This window comes from Bicyclus anynana, chromosome 9 (genome assembly GCF_947172395.1).
Source record: "Bicyclus anynana chromosome 9, ilBicAnyn1.1, whole genome shotgun sequence".
Taxonomy (NCBI): domain Eukaryota; kingdom Metazoa; phylum Arthropoda; class Insecta; order Lepidoptera; family Nymphalidae; genus Bicyclus; species Bicyclus anynana.
Window position 1 is genome coordinate 8,416,709 of NC_069091.1, and position 17,118 is coordinate 8,433,826.

Sequence of the window (17,118 nt, forward strand, 5' to 3'; positions counted from 1 at the left end):
TATTTAAGTTGAGACTTGGTCTCTAACTGTGGCTCTAATAAAAGGCTTAAAGTCACTCAGTGGATGATGGAGCGAGCTATGCTCAGAGTTTCTCTGCGTGATCGAAGAAGAAATGAGGATATCCGCAGAAGAACCAAAGTCACTGACATAGCTGAGTGGGCCGCGAAGCTTAAGTGGAAATGCGCGTGCACATAGTTCGAAGAGCAAATGGACATTGGGGTCCCATGGTGCTAGAACGGCAGCCCCGCACCGGAAAGTTGGTCAACCCCCCACAAGGTAGACCGTGAACGAGTTGTTGAATGCTGTCGGCTCAAGGTCATGGTGATGACTGTGATGACGATGACGATGATGGTGATGATGAGTAGTAAGTAAATCAAAATCAAATCAAAAATCATTTATTTCAAGTAGCTCAGTTTACAAGCACTTTTGATACGTCAGTTGACTATTTGTAAAGATTCTACCACCGGTTTGGAAGGCAGATTCTGCTGAGAAGAAACCGACAAGAAACAGTTGCTCTTTTTAAAAAATCATATAGTATTATAATTTACAATTGATGATAACATTACAATTTTTTTATATTTTTATTTTTTGTGTGAAGGTGAAAGCAGATCCAATGGCCTCCAAGCTCTTTTATCTTTAAATAACTCATCAATGTTGTAGTAACCTCGACTAAGTAAATGTTTTTTAACACGTTTTTAAAGCTATGCATTGGCATGTCCATCACAGTCTTGGGGATCTTGTTACAGAAGTAGTAGAGACAGACGTACCCTAACGACGCCGTCGGTGGAGCCGGTGATGACGACGTTGAGCGGGTCCCACTCGCGCGTCTGGCTGAAGGCCACGCACAGCACCTGCGGCGCGCGCTCGCCGCCCGTGTCCACAGCGCCCAGCAGCGCGCCGTTGATCGACCACACGTGCAACCAGCTGCCGCTACACGTCGCTATGTCACCCTATTACATTACACAATTAATTTAGAATAATTTAAAAAAAACGTATGCGTATTGATAGCGTATATTTATACCGCACTCAGCACAGCGCGCGCTTAAATGTACAACACGGCGGTGCATGTATCTACAAGCGCGCAGCTGACGTCCACGCAACGCGCGTTCGACCGAAATTCTGCCGCGCGCTTGATCAGAAGCGCAAGCTTGCATGTGTACACCTTGGAACAACTTCTTTATTCTAAAACGCGCGTTATCAAAGCGCGCGCTTCGAAACGCCTAATATTTACACGCTCTTAGAACACACAACTGAAGCAAAACTTTTTTCCAAAATAAACAACAAAGCGCCATCTATGTGCCTCACGTAGAGCTGCATTGCAATAGATAAGTGTGCAAAAAGGGATTGTTTCAAAGTTGTCTAAAGAAGTGCCTATTTCGAAAATATCGACAGCCATAATAATAGATAAAAATCACAACCATTTTTTTATGCAATATTTCAAACACCATAGCATAATATTGACATTTGTTTTTTATTATTTACAATTTAGGAATGATTCCATCCATTCCTAACTAACTTGTCTGGAGTAGAATGAAAATTATCTCCCTTTCGGTATCTACCTGACATCGTACCGGGCCAATCGGACCTCCATTTTCATTCATCATTCACTCAAGATACAACCACATACAACACAAGAGACGTAACAATAACAAAGCACTAACAGTAAGTTCGTCGATAGCCAGCGCCGACACGGGCGGCGGGCAGACGGCGGCGGGCGGCACGAGCTGGCGCACGAACGCGCCGCGCTCTACGTCCCACACGATGAGCTGCCCGTCCCTGCTGCCGCTCACCACCAGGTTGTACGCGGCGCTGGCGGCCAGGCACGTCACCGCCTCCTCGTGTCCGTACAGACACGTCTTGACCACCAGGCGACGGCGCCGCGCCCAGTACTGCCACACCGTCACCACCTACAATCAGTAACGCGTTTTTTTAAATAGGGTATGCATTATACAGGAAGAATTTTTTTTAGTACGGATAATTTTATGTTTTGTACATAAACAAAATTTAATGATCACGTATTTTTCTTTTTTTTTTAACTCTAAATAACAAAGTCTTCGTTAGCTAAAGTTATTTACTTTTAAACAGAATTTGAGGGTCACCCTATCGCCGTACTAGGTATTTACTGTGGTAATAGGTAACAACAAACAACAAAAGCAGCGCGCCGAAGGTCATTGACGTGCGTTTTCGTTTGATACCTAATACTTATCTATTTTTTTTTTATAATTAAAGGATGTCAGGAAATGCTGCCAACAGTTGCGCAGTTTGTTTGGTAATAATGTGTCCATTATTTTGTTATTTTTGAGTCATAAATTGAAAAATTATTACATAAAATGTACCGAATTGTTTGTAGATTTATGTTCTATTAATAATAGAAAAAAATATCCGCACTAAAGATCGAATCACCCTGTATATACAAATTGGACAAAATAGAAAACTCTTTTTCTAAAACAGGGACGTTATGAGACCACAGGTACCGAGTTACGCCACTGCCTACAATATAAAATGTCAAAAAGACAATTTATTACACAACTATAATAATGATTATGTATTTTTTTTTGTATAGAAATATAACCGCAATAATCTATTTATTACATTTTTTTAAATTTAAATGAATATTCCCCTTTATCAAATAAATATTCTTCAACTATTCAATTAAATTGCAACAAGCGACGATTAATATCATGAATAAGTCTGGCTCTTTGCCCATGAAGATTTCAATTTCAAAAATGAATCCTCTGCTGTGCGAATTAGAAATGTGGATGCAAATTGTTTCGTACGACTTGCCTGGACATCCACAATATATGGTTGGCACTCTTAGACGGCGTCTTGCTGTTCTGTGGTAGAAAGGAGAAGGAGGAACTAGATGGTGAAATTCTTGAGCACACTCACCAACTAAAGCCAGTAAAAAACCGACAGTCAAGCTACATTGCGACGGTGTTGCAATGTCTGCAATTTCCCCTGTGTCAATGGTTCATTTAATTCATTTAAACAGTTATCTAAGAATATGAATCTTTGGGAATTACACAAATACAAACAAAACATACTCCTGGTAAAGAAAAGATCTTAATATACTATGCACAAAAATTAAGGGAGCAGAAAAAAAATCCAAATTTTTGGGGGATTTTCAAAAGGCTGTAACTTATACAATAATGGTCGTACAGCAAAAAAATAAAAAGCAAATTTTAGCTCTAAGTGTTAAGTTTTTGGATCTGAGTTTGAAAATTTTTTTTTGAAAATATTTTTCGAGTAATCATAAGAAAACCACCGAAAAAAAAATTTTCGAAATTTTTTTGTTTTTTTTTTTAATCTACGGACGTGGAAAAAATTTTTTCGACTCAACCTCTATATGGACCGGATAGCTTGTTTATTCAGATTTAATTTCGTTTTTTTTAAATCTCGATACGAGCATTTCTCGCTGAGATATCGATGTTTGAATGGAAAAAGATCATTTTGTCTTTGATTACCAATATCTCAGCAACCAATGATCGCACAGAAATTTTGAGGTTGGTTTCAAAAACTTAAATAAACTCTCTACAAGGATTAGCAATTGAATTTTGAAAAAAAAATTTTTTTTTCAATCATTACATGAATTTGAAAAAGCATCCAAAAAAGGGCTTTTTGTCGTTTTTTGGAAAATCAAGCGCCCAATCAAAAATATTGCGGAAACCACTGACGTTAAGTGTGCCTTTTACTGTTCAATATACCCACAAAAACCCTACAAAGTTTCAATTCAATCCAGCCAACCGTTTTTTTTTCCCACTTGATCGAATTTTTGAAAAAATTAAAGGAGCAAGAATTTCGTTCTGAAAATGTCATAATTTACGCTTTTGTGCTTGCGCACATGTATGTGTGTGGTTTTATCAGAGATTGAGATCCTGTGGTTCGTCACTTCCACACACACACACACACACACACACATACATCTTCGGAGAGTGAGTTTGAAGTCACAAAATACTGTGGAACACACACATACACGTGCGCAAGCACAAAAGCGTAAATTATGACATTTTCAGAGCGAAATTCTTGCTCCTTTAATTTTTTCAACAATTCGATCAAGTGGGAAAAAAAAACGGTTGGCTGGATTAAATTGAAACTTTGTAGGGTTTTTGTGGGTATATTGAACAGTAAAAGGCACACTTAACGCCAGTGGTTTCCGCAATATTTTTGATTGGGCGCTTGATTTTCCAAAAAACGACAAAAAGCCCTTTTTTGGATGCTTTTTCAAATTCATGTAATGATTGAAAAAAAAATTTTTTTTCAAAATTCAATTGCCAATCCTTGTAGAGAGTTTATTCAAGTTTTTGAAACCAACCTCAAAATTTCTGTGCGATCATTGGTTGCTGAGATATTGGTAATCAAAGACAAAATGATCTTTTTCCATTCAAACATCGATATCTCAGCGAGAAATGCTCGTATCGAGATTTAAAAAAAACGAAATTAAATCTGAATAAACAAGCTATCCGGTCCATATGGAGGTTGAGTCGAAAAAATTTTTTCCACGTCCATAGATTAAAAAAAAAACCAAAAAAATTTCGAAAATTTTTTTTTCGGTGGTTTTCTTATGATTACTCGAAAAATATTTTCAAAAAAAAATTTTCAAACTCAGATCCAAAAACTGAACACTTAGAGCTACAATTTGCTTTTTATTTTTTTGCTGTACGACCATTTTTGTATAAGTTACAGCCTGTTGAAAATCCCCCAAAAATTTGGATTTTTTTTCTGCTCCCTTAATTTTTGTGCATAGTATATATTGGGCCGAAAAATTCAGTGATCAAACCTAAAAAACAAATCGTAAGTAGTTAAATATTAAATGAAACGTGTACAAAACTTACCGAACTCGTTCCAGCCGTAACAATAGTCTTATCCGACAGACAAACGCATGCGACTATCTCGCCGCAAGCCTGCGCGACTGTCTCACATACGAATATAGCTTTATCGTTATCGTAGTTCCCAATCCTTAGCGAATGATCAGCGAAGCCCCATGCCACGTATTTATTGTACGTAGGAGGCATCAACACTTTGTTTTGTTCTACAGCTAGGATTGCTTTATCGGTGTAGAAAATTTGACCGACCGGTCCTTTGACTTCTGCAAAAAATAATTTAAAAAAACAAGTGAGTACATTCGCATATTCCAAGAATTTGAAGACCAGTAGGCTTAGGATGAATTTATTTAATTCATCTGAGAATCGCAACGAAAGAGAAAGCGATATTTTCGATTCTATCGCTATTAGTCGACAATGTCTTTTATCTTCATGAGATATGTCCATGATGCTAGGCATAAGGGTGTGGCTTCAATTTAGGTAAATGAGACTGAAAATGGATATTCCTACAATACCTTTAACTGGTTGTAGTGAAGGCCTCAAATTCTCTAGATTGTGGAAGAATAACTTCTCTGGTGGTGTGATTCCCTGCGATGGTATTATGTTGTTTGGGTCCAAAATTGTCGAACTTCGTTGCGACATTTTCTTGCTTGGATGCGCTTTTTTGAAAAGTTGTTTGGGTATTTGGCCGAAGTTATTGATGAAGCCTATGGTTGCATTCTTTTTTAAGGGGTCATCAATGCTGAAATTGAGAAATTTCATTTATTAACCGTGTGCCAAAAATATCACAGAAGACAAAATTGCAGCAGAACTAAAAACACAGCATAGGAGCGTGGTTATGTTCTTCTAAAAAGGCGACAACACTTTTCTGAAGAATTACAGACCCATCTCGCTGTTGAGCCATGTTTAGAAATTGTTCTCGAGAGTGTCAATAATATAATTAATGTATATGATTACTAGACTGTTGGTGGCAAATAGTTTTAACAATATTGAGATAGGGTGGTCCAGGTGTGGTGATAAAATATTATGAAGGAAGTAAAACGCGGCTTTACAAAGAGACTGAAGATCAGTTTGCTAGTCCTCACTTGGAAAGGTCGTCTGGACAATATGATGATGATAACTTCGTTATCAACCCATATTCGGCTTACCGCTGAGCTTGAGTCTCCTCTCAGAATGAGAGGGGTTAGGCCAATAGTCCACCACGCTGGCCCAATGCGGATTGGCAGACTTCACACACGCAGAGAATTAAGAAAATTCTCTGGTTTCCTTCACCGTTTGAGACACGTGATATTTCTTAAAATGCACACAACTTGGAGGTAATGATTACTTAATAGACCCTATTTTGAAATATTACTCAATTAAAATGATTTTAACTTACTTGTATATATCGACGTTCCCTTCGTAAAATAAGTGATGGAATACATTGCAAGCTTCCACAGCAGGTTGACCTTGTTGCTTGTAACCGAACACGAGATCAATCCAATGGTGCAGTCTATGGGACACGTAGTCAGACTCCAACGCGGCGCGATGCAAACGAATGAACTCACGGGGGTCGCCTTTCGCCCATGGTGGAAGCACGACGTCTCCTAACGCCACTCCTGACTGCTTGCAACCTAACGACAACCCACTTTATTATAGGCAAATCTGCCACGCGATACAGGGTTGCGGGGATATGACGACAGAGAGAATTGGGCGGCAGCCTCAGTAGCGATATCGTAAGGTGCGTATAAGACTTGACCATTCACTTGTATTTGTCGAAGCATATTTGTCGAACTGAACCAGGAGCCGAGCCAAGCATAGAGCCAAATATTGCTACACATATCTTGATCATTCTAGCGAACGCTCACCTAGAATGCTCACCAGAACACTCGATAGAATGCTCGCTAAGATGTTCTCGCATTTTTCAGTGATGTAACAGTCGAATGATCAAGTCTATCAGCACCTGTATATTTTAAAACCCTGTACTACGGTTTGCCTACAGTACAAATTATTTCAAATACATTTTTTATTTATTACTAGCGGACGCCCGCGACTTCGTCAGCGTGAAATTTAGTTTTTCACTAATCCCTCGCGAACCATGGATTTTTCTGGGATTAAATGTAGCCTATGTGTTAATTTAGAGTAAAACCTATTACCATTCCAAATTTCAGCCAAATCGATTCAGTAGTTACGGCGTTAAATAGTAACAAACATCATAACATCCATACAAACTTTCACGTTTATAATATTAGTAGGATTTCAAAATGGCTGTAGTTTTTTAACCTGCAAGTGGCAAATAAGTACTATGCGTTTTAAAATGTGAACATCGACTTTATATACAAGTATGTAAAGGACTTACCTAAATCAAAATTGTTGGAATTCTCCAATAACTCGGGCAAGTAAAAGAATTCCGGTATCAATTCCTTGACGTCGGCCATATTGTGCCGCGACGCTGAATTCCAACCCTCTTTGATGGAGTGAAACATTCTACAATTTCATCAAATCAGAATCAATATATAACCTAAAATATCAATAACCACTCCTAATAGGCCTATGATATACTACGGCATCTTAAGACGAGAAAAACAAATGTCCAATAATAATAGTTTTTGATAGTTTCAATTCCGCGGCTATTGGTCGAAATTTGCCTTTCTGTCGTTGCGAAAAATGTTGTGATGCGCATTATAGGTCAACAGTTATAGTATCATACCTGTCAGCCAAATCAAAATGTCCTCCCTGTAGTCTTAAGAAGTGTTGCGTAAAAGGCTCCATTCGGACGAGATATGAACAAACTATCATTGCAGACGAATAGTGCGTGCCGTAATGGTACGGCGGCGTTTCGCCGTGTGGGTCATCCCATTCCTGGAAACAAACATAAGTAGGTTACTAGGTAGGTTGTAGTTGAGATTTTGGATTTATTCGAGCACTGCAGAGGAACATAAGAGATACCTGTCATGTTGTTGAGTACCTCTACTATTTATTTATTAGCCCTCAACATTGCTGGTTTCGTTTAATGTGCAACCTAAAAACCAAATTAAAAAACCATCCAAATGCATGTCTAGCCATGCGCAGTCTATGTACGTCACCAATGCCGACTTAAAAGGGTGATCTTTGGTTCCTATCATCTAATTTACCAAATCTAATATGTACCCGCTTCGCAAGTACATAGGCTCAAGTATCAAGGTCAAATCATAACTATCATGGGCTCCACTACCAAATATGAGGGTATTAAAAAGCAAAGACCAAATAGAGTTTGTTTAATAAATAATACCTTATATCTTTTCCTGAATTGTTCTAATCTATCCGGACTCTGCGCTCCCATCGGTTTCGCCAAATCCCGAAATGTAGCCGGATGCGTAAGGTCTAATTCCAAAGAGTCGTAATCGGCTAGAATCCAGGGGAAAACTGGATATTGCATGAGATCATTATACGAGCGACCAGCTAGTGTGTTGAGATGCATCAGGTATTGGAAATTTGATATTTCACCTCTCTGAAACAATATATTTTCTACAGTTATATGTAAGTTGCAGTATTTAAAATTATTCTTTGCTTATATGTTCCTGTGAAATATCAATAAATCAATAACATTAATTTGCATAAAACATCTGGACAAGATGTCAACAATTTAGATGTACTCGTAGATCTATTAAATGCCTTCAGATTACAAATTATTATTTATCTATGTTCAAAAATTACTCCAACAATTTTTAATAAATGCACCAATTGTTGTTAATGTACATTTAACACTTAAATGTAAGCTGCATTACTGACTCTTCGCTCGTGCAATAGTGGTGCGGACTATGCGCCTTTCACTAAAAATTAATGAATCTCCCGGTCGTCATTAAAACACCACAAATCTGTACCGCGCGTTATGTGATTTGCCTAAGGTATTTTCATATAAATCAAAGATTCTTCAATTCTCTGAGTAGTACGTACCAGCCAGCGCTGCGTCACCGAGGTGTCTCCAATGAGCGTCGCCAGCAACCCGGCCGGCTGCTCCACGGCAACACCACGCTTCTGTCCCGCCACCGAGCCCGCAGCACTGTCCGACATGCCCGTAGCGAGCGCTGTGAACCTACTGTATACCTGCAATATACGTGCGCTTTGAATATAGAAAGAAAGAAAAGATGAAAGAAAACAAACACTAATTTGTAGTGTTAAGGTGTTAACACCCAAACATCACTTAGGCAAGTCAAAAACCAAAAGTCGTCTAAGCATCAGACTGTCATATTTGGCACGACCTTGAAACAATCTCATAAAGTCAAACTAATATGTTTTTGTAAAAGCACAAACATGTAAGATAATAAACAAATTCCAATAGCGTTGAATTTAATCATGAATGAGAAAAATAGTATCTTACCTTGTTTCGCACTTTTCTAGGGAATGCCAACAAATAATTTCGACCATCGCTAGAAAACACCTCCAAAGCTATAGGTTGCAACAAATATCTCCGTTTATGGACCTCCCTAAAAAAAATAACTTGATAAGTATCTGAAATACTTCCCAATACTCATTTCATCTTCAATAAACACTACCTGATGTCTTCGTACAAAAACTTGGAGCATTGTCTTTGATTGCTCTTTTGTATCCCTTGACTGGGTAGTATGGGTTCATAATCGTCGGGACAACTGTCCAAGTCGCGGATTTCTCTGTTCTTGAGCAGTGTAAACCCATCGATAACGTAACAATGTTCACGCCCGAACAATAAGAGACCCTCAGTTGTGTCGAGACCTTGGATACGCGCACAACGGAACATGTGGGAGATCTGAAAATTCGATTGAAAGAAAAGAAAGAAATATCTCTATTTTTAAGTAATGCTACGTATCACATTATAAAATTCTAAACTATATTATGCCTTAACTTTCCGCACAAACAATGGATCAATAATAACAGAATGCCCTGCGATATGTGGCTTAGAAAAAGGCCCAGCTTAGAATTTTGCCACATACTTGCTATAAAAAAAAATATAGGAAATTTTATAGGATTGGTACTCTAGTCTTATAGTCTATTTTGGTAGAGAGAGCCAAGTTAATTTTAAAATAGTAAAACTCTCGAGCGGACCCTCTGTTTAAAATGTGTTTTCATTGTGATAATTTGGTCAATCTATTACTATGATTTTAATTTTCTAATTTAGAGGTGTTACATATTTTGTAGTTTCGACTTCCAAATTGTTGACTGAAGTTCACCTCCGTAACAAATTAGAACCAATATACTAATTCCTTAATTTAATCTATATCTGATGTATATGTTATTGTTTTACGTTAAAATTTTAAACTGACAGCGTACTATACTTAACTTTTGTGTAGTAATACTATAAATGGAAGAATGTTGCGCTTATCTTTCGTGTGGTTACCTTTTCATGGTGCTCCAGTAGTCTAAGAAGAGTTTGATTGTCAGGAGGAGGAGACTGCTGCTCATCTTCATCCTCAACATCTGGACCGTCTTCGTTGGCTACAAAAAAAGTCAATATGTGACCTAATAATGAAAATGTCCAAAGTTTAAAGACTCAAATGTTCAGTACTGATTTACTAAATTTCAGTAAACAGGCAAAGTGTTTTCCTGATTTTCTTAGCTTTGTAGAAACTCCATATAGTTTAGTTCACGATGAAGAGTTATATTATGCGTTACCTTCAGCGGACTGATTGGTGCCGCGACTCACGACTCCGCTGCTGACAAGATCTGACGGCGAACCGGACTCGTTGCTGACATCGATCGATAAGTCTTTATTGCTGCAATACCAACAACAACTTTAATTATAACTTCATCAAGTACAAAAATATCATTATTTAACTAATAAGTTTAGCCATGATTCGAAAACAACAATACATAAATATCTTGCTTCAAACTAATCGTAAAAATTTTGATATTAAACATTACTATGGGAACAATTTAAAAGTGTATTACTTGAATAAGCAAGTTGAAGTCGTGTTAAACAGGACTATGAATTTGATTTTGAAATCAAAACGATGAGTACATTTGACTACTGGAATCTTACCTAGGTATTTCTTCCTCGTAGCTAGCAATTTCTGATGCCTCAATACTATCCGCTTCTCCTAAATTGATCCTCGTCTGTTGATATACTCTGTAGTACTCTTTACTGTCCAGACTTTGTGCCACTTTATATTTCAATTGTTTCTGTGTTAATATGAAAAAAAACCATAAGATGAAAGACAAAATACATAGTAAAAGGCGCTAACGATTTTACCGAATTATTATTATGCATTAATGAATGTCTAAATAACAGCTACCATTTAGTTAGTGTTGAATTCTATTCCTATATCACAATTTTGGTGAGAATTTTGGCTTACACCTGAGGCTTACACTTAAAGGCCCTAGAGGTATGTGTATTCAACGCTAGGTTATATAGAACTGAAATTTCCAGGTAGGTAGTTTGTCGGCGCGATGACAATGCGGCGACTGAGCTCAGATTTGCTAATTAGCATAGTTTTAAAATGCCACTAGCGGTCCGCGTATAACCTATCTACCTCTTTTTTCTAACTACATTGCTATAAATGTGTTGCAGTGTATGCATGGATGCTTAAATTAATAAATACATTATAGTAACTTACATTATCAGGCCGCTCAAGCTCCGGTCTATACGGGTAATGGGTATAGAAGGCGTAATTACGCCGCAGCTGCTTGCGCATGCGGCAAGGGCCCTCAGTGCAGTGCAGGGCCCACTTGTCGAGCGGCGAGGGCCGGGTAGGGCCCCATAGGCCCCTCTCACGGGTCAGCTCCCGCCACGCGCTGCTCCATTCAGCCTGTACGTAGCGCGTGGTGTGTGCGCTAGTGTTGGTAGCCGCTGCTAGTTGCACTCCCCACGCTTGTCTGAACAAGTTTTTTTTATATCAAGGCGCGTCTGGAACCGCGGTACTTTCCAAGTTTTCGACTTTACTTATCACCATAACATTATAACATGACGTTTCGATAGTGCTTGTAAAATAAGCTTACTTGAAATAATGAAACATAAACAGAACAGAAACCTCAATGAAGTGTCTCTCTGTGATATAAAAATAACAATAACAAGTGCTATTTACACGATTTTAACAACAAACAACAAACAAACTTTTTTATAATGTTCGTCTATTTATTTGTCCGGGCTGTAAAACGACTGAACCGGTTTTAACTAATAGAGATAGGGTTATTTAGCAACATTTACGCTACTTTTTATTCTAGAAAAATCATGGTACCGGAGAGATTTGTAATAAACTTTTTTTCACGCGGACGAAGTCTCGGGCGTCCGCTGGTAACATTTTGCAGGGAGGTAGTTTATAATTATTAGACGTTTGCTACGGACGGATTTTGCGAGAGGGCCATATTAAGGAGGTCTTAGCGGGCGTCCGTTCGTAAATACAGGATGCTCGGGAGTATTTCCCATAACGCTGGGGTTACATTATTTACCAAAAATTAATTTAAAATGTTTTATTAATTAATTTTAAAAACAAGGACCATGTATTCTAAACTTAATATTTTCGGGGTAAATACTTCTTTTCGGGGGTTTCTTTTGTAAATTTAAAATGTGTCCCTAATACGCATCGTTATAATTATGACGTAGCCAAGTTTGACGAACTTTAAAATGCAAAGATAGATAAAGGCGTGTGTTAAATGGATAGTCGGAATTATTTGAATTACTTTTTTTAGTTCGTAAAATTTTAGTTATGCAGTTGGGCTCCTATAAGTGGACTCGTCAACACCTTGAATTTTTTAGGAAATCCCGAGCACCCTGTACATAAGAGGGCCCATTGGAATATGAAATCTCACCTAACCAACTGCACGTGGTCCTGCATGTACGCGAGCGCGTGGTCACGCGGCGGGTGCGGACGTTGTTTGGCGGCGTCCTCCTTCTTCACTTTGGTCCGCGAGGCGAGTCGGGTCAGACCACCCGTCACTTTCTGTATCTTCGATTGTATTTGATTGTGAAGCTCCCATGGTACTCGATATACTGCCTGTTTTAATATGTCTAATTAATAAATGTAATAGTAAAGGAGCATATAAAATAACACAAAAACAATTTCATGCCTGTGTATAATAACAAAAACATTCAACCAATGGGATGTGCTCCAAACGGTTTTCTTAGAAAGGCAATAAATACGAAGACGCTTTAAAAATCACGAGAACAGAGTTTTTAAACAAAGATGGAATCGACACACGAGTCGTAATATTTCATACTTCCCCTCTAACGCGCAGACGAGGGCTCGATTATGTACATTTATGTAAAGTCTTAGACTAATAACATAAGGACTAGTAGCGCACCCAAATTCACTAACAAAATTGTGTCATTTTTTGAATTTTATTACTACGGAGCTCTTTAGTCGACGAACACGATTACAACTATAAAACATCGATACTATAGAAACAGTTTTTATAATCGCATTAGATCGTTAACCATACACTTTGACAGAAAAGTAATGTCTAGCGAGGCAGGTCCTTATGTAATTTAGTCTGAGTCTAAAGTACAAGATAAGATTACCTTTCTCTCAGTATCGATGTAGTTGATCCACAATTTATGCGCGCTCTCGTTGAGTTGTTCCCGCACCGCCGTCAGGTCTGGAGCGCGGGCGTTCCCGGCGGGCGGCACTAGTGTCATCTTGAACACTTCCTCGATAGCCGGCTTCTTGCATGCGTACAACTCTTCCCATACACGCCTCGCAGCGCCGGCCATTAAATTACGACCTAATAACAACAATAAATTCCTTAGTGCCTGAACCAAAACTCTTCGAACAGTGCGTGTTGCCAGTGATAGCCTATGGTTCCGAGACTTGGTCGCTAACCATGGACCTCATAAGAAGGCTCACAGCGGGCGATGGAATTAGCTATGCTAAGAGTATCTCTGCGTGATCGAATCAGAAATGAGGAGATCCGCAGAAGAACCAATGTCACCGAAATAGCTCAACGTGTCGCGAAGCGGCAATGGGCACATAGTTCGAAGAGCCGATGGCCATTGGGGTCCCAAGGTGCTGAAATGGCGGCCCCGCTCCAGAAAGCGCAGTGTTGGTCAATCAGTATTGTGATATTAGGAAGTCCCTACAAAAGGCCTATGTCCTGCAGTGGACGTCCATCGGCTGACATTATGATGATGAACAACAATAGGCCAATGACAACAATGAAAAATACGCTACAAATTGTGGGTCCTGGTCCGATCAAGTAATGGGTAAGTATTTTCAAATAAAGTATACATATTTCTAGCAAATTACACTTTTCCAAATTTAATCTGTGACGCAAATGCTCTCGGATTCTTTAAAGAAAATTGACTACAAGTCAAGGTCTGCCAGATCGTACAAGGTCCTGAACTGGACATGATCAAGCAGCAAAGCAGCAGTTTGTTAAATGATTAAAAAATCAGTAAAATGGCAACCGAGGTACACTTTCTCACTTTTTTTACACTTCTTTAAGCTGCACAAAAGTTATCACTATGTCGATATACGCTCGTAGTATTCACTTATAAACAAAAATCGCGGTGAATTTTCGACTTCCCTTCGGCGGGAGACGAGCAGGTAAGTACGAGATGTATCTGTTTGCATAGTGTAATGAGCTGTACGGCTAATGACCTAGCACGCGGTTTGAAAATTATACGAACAATTCGTGTAAAACAAAGACGTCTTCTGTATAATACTGAAATCTATGTTATCTATATCTATTATATAAAAGAAAGACGTGTTAATTAGACTATTTATAACTCAAGAACGGCTGGACCAATTTAACATAAAATTGGTATAGAGGTAAAGTTAGAGGTAGGATAAGAATAGGGTAGCGGTAGGGTTGAGTAGTGTATGGTATCGTAGGTGTAGGATGGGAGTAAGGTAGGGTAAGTACCCTGAAACCCTAACCCTACCCTACCTACTAATGGAATGTTATTACCTTGATGCGCAGTAAGTTTGTCGTCTCTGGATTCCAGATCTCCGCTAGGGTTTACGTGCCACGTGGTGCGCATGTGCGAGTCGAGCGCTATCTTCATGTTCGCGCTCAGTTGCAGCAAACAGTACGTCAAACTACCCACGAATTCCAACTCATGGTTCCCTGCGCCGAATATTAATAACCTGGAGAAAAAAAATTAACTAAACTCAAAATTCAATCATAGAAATACGAATATAATTATAAATGTAGGTATGCTTGTCTGTTACCTATTCACGGTTAAGCCAATGAATCAAATTTGACAAATTGGACCTTATAGCCGAATATGGGCTTTTTATCCCGAAAATTTTCGTGGTCATGGCTCTCAACCGTTCAAGTATGAACCGTAATTTATTTGTATTCTCACTTAGCTCTGTGGCAATTTTTCGAAAAACAGTATTTAAGATCAAATTTTAGTATCTCTTGCGATAGGTTGCCATGAAGATAAATGACGTCTGGGAACACCTTTTCGCATGATATAAATATAGAAAATATGATGAAGGACAATTTTTGAGCTTTTATAAAACGAGAAAGGTGATGAGTAATTACAGGCTCTCCACAGTCAGTACAGTCTAAAAGGTTTTAAATTAACTGTCTATTTTTTGGCGAAAATCTAATGCAAAATTAAGTGAAACAGTTTAAATTCTACTGATAACACTTAAGAAATGGTATATGTCAGATGAAGGAGCAATTTAATGCAATTTACCTGTTAGTAGTGAGTTTGTGCAAAGCCTCAAGCACAGACATTTGGTCTGCGATGGAATCAGTAGATCGCGACAATAGGAACAGTATTGTTCTGTTGAGACAATGGTGCAAGCCCTCTAGAGATATTACTGATGACTTTTTCTTGGCTTGCGTTAATAGTTTTACTAAGAAGTCAAATACCTAGAGCAAAAAGAAAAATATGTTATGACAATATCCATTCGTCTAATAAACATAACTACATTATAGTAAGTTTAATCGAATATTTATAAAGAAATAAAAGTTTAGATATACATCCACACATATCACTACGCCACATTCCCTAAGGATTAGACAGCAGAAATATGTCTTTCCATGTTTGCTTCGAGTCCATGCTACAATGCTTGCTACGATCTTTGCCTCCTTTGCTTGTACCATTTTTAACAATTATTTTACACAAGTTCGTCGGTTTAGGGTACTCTTGACCTGACCTTTATTGATACTATCCTGGATTTTGTCCAGGAATTTTCGATGACTTTCTAGAATAGATTGACATAGGGAACAAATAAATCCTAAAATTGTCTTAAATAGCTACTCTGTTTTAATACCAACGGCACTTATTTTGGCATTAAAATTTGTCTATTTTATCAAAGATGAATCTGAACTTACTTCGTGGGGATCCCTGGATAACTGTCCCTGCCACAATTTATCCACCAGCCGAGCCGCCAAGTAACACACATTGGATATATTCGACTCGGAACCAAACAGTTCAGTATTTAATAAATTCTCCATTATACTTGTTAGAACTTCCGTTTGGTATTCAATTTGCTGGTTGCTATTTGAATTGGCAGGGGACGCGTCGAGTACTAGATCTATTACCTGAAAGTAAAAATTTACAATTATTTTTTACAAAACTGATGTAATATTAGTCGTTAAGACTGCAAGGCGTGCAATTGCAAGGAAATTAGTTTGAAAAGTCTATTGTGAATCGTCTGATACATACATTTTCTTTTAATGTAAGTGACATCCTTTATGTTCTTTTATCCTAAACGAAATAATTACTAGAAAAGCCCCAAAGCTGTTACATTTAAACCATTCGTTCCCATTTTGATAGACAAGCAGGTATAAATCATTTTCAAGAAACCCACATTCCAATAATAGTTAATGATGGAATATTTTAAAATTGACAAGCATTATTGAAGCGTTAGTCATGATTATATAATTTGATGTAGAATAGTAAATAGTATTCCGCATATTTACGCAATAAAAGTATGATCTTGTGGCGCAGGGCGTACAAAACATTGACGGTGGCACTGAGTCAGAGGGGACAGCGCTCTAGAAACAACATCCAACACTCGCTGTAGGCTGTTATTTGAATTCAAAATAGCATCTGCTATCAGCTACGAAAATCGCAATCGTTGTTATTGGCTGATTTCTCTTCTAATAATATTTTCATAAATAAAAACGATTGGTAAGTTACACCATTCATACTGCATTAGCGAGACGGAACTGTATAAAATTTGACATTATCATCTGGTGCACATAGGCTAATGTTATCCCTATAATCTAACGTAACAGAATCTAACAATAACAGCCAATTTGAACAATTGTGATTGTCGCCATTATTGCGTGAAGTTGTTGCTGGGTACAATGCAGGAGGAAACACAAACAATTCTATTTGGAAACTGCTGTTTGTAAAGTTATTATACCACACCAAAATCGATAAGCATTATTTTGAGTGCAACAT

General features: G+C 38.1%; 1 protein-coding gene across 5 annotated transcripts in view; it reads right to left on the reverse strand.

Annotated features, from left to right (window-relative positions):
• LOC112045039 (WD repeat and FYVE domain-containing protein 3) overlaps positions 1-17,118 on the reverse strand; it is a 51,588-nt gene that overhangs the window by 9,112 nt on the left and 25,358 nt on the right. For 3 of the 5 annotated variants that reach the window (XM_052883659.1, XM_052883657.1, XM_052883656.1), the window contains 21 exons: positions 16,632-16,706; positions 16,041-16,250; positions 15,397-15,575; positions 14,658-14,836; positions 13,270-13,472; positions 12,561-12,745; positions 11,369-11,627; positions 10,795-10,934; positions 10,428-10,528; positions 10,153-10,250; positions 9,335-9,564; positions 9,160-9,265; positions 8,736-8,885; positions 8,071-8,289; positions 7,510-7,661; positions 7,159-7,286; positions 6,199-6,433; positions 5,336-5,562; positions 4,833-5,086; positions 1,662-1,907; positions 768-950 (listed from right to left, as the gene is read on the reverse strand). In XM_052883659.1, the coding sequence (XP_052739619.1) occupies positions 768-950; positions 1,662-1,907; positions 4,833-5,086; positions 5,336-5,562; positions 6,199-6,433; positions 7,159-7,286; positions 7,510-7,661; positions 8,071-8,289; positions 8,736-8,885; positions 9,160-9,265; positions 9,335-9,564; positions 10,153-10,250; positions 10,428-10,528; positions 10,795-10,934; positions 11,369-11,627; positions 12,561-12,745; positions 13,270-13,472; positions 14,658-14,836; positions 15,397-15,575; positions 16,041-16,250; positions 16,632-16,706 (3,759 nt within the window). The remainder of the gene's footprint in view (positions 1-767; positions 951-1,661; positions 1,908-4,832; positions 5,087-5,335; positions 5,563-6,198; positions 6,434-7,158; positions 7,287-7,509; positions 7,662-8,070; positions 8,290-8,735; positions 8,886-9,159; positions 9,266-9,334; positions 9,565-10,152; positions 10,251-10,427; positions 10,529-10,794; positions 10,935-11,368; positions 11,628-12,560; positions 12,746-13,269; positions 13,473-14,657; positions 14,837-15,396; positions 15,576-16,040; positions 16,251-16,631; positions 16,707-17,118) is intronic. The other 2 variants (XM_052883658.1, XM_052883660.1) reach the window with 1 other exon arrangement.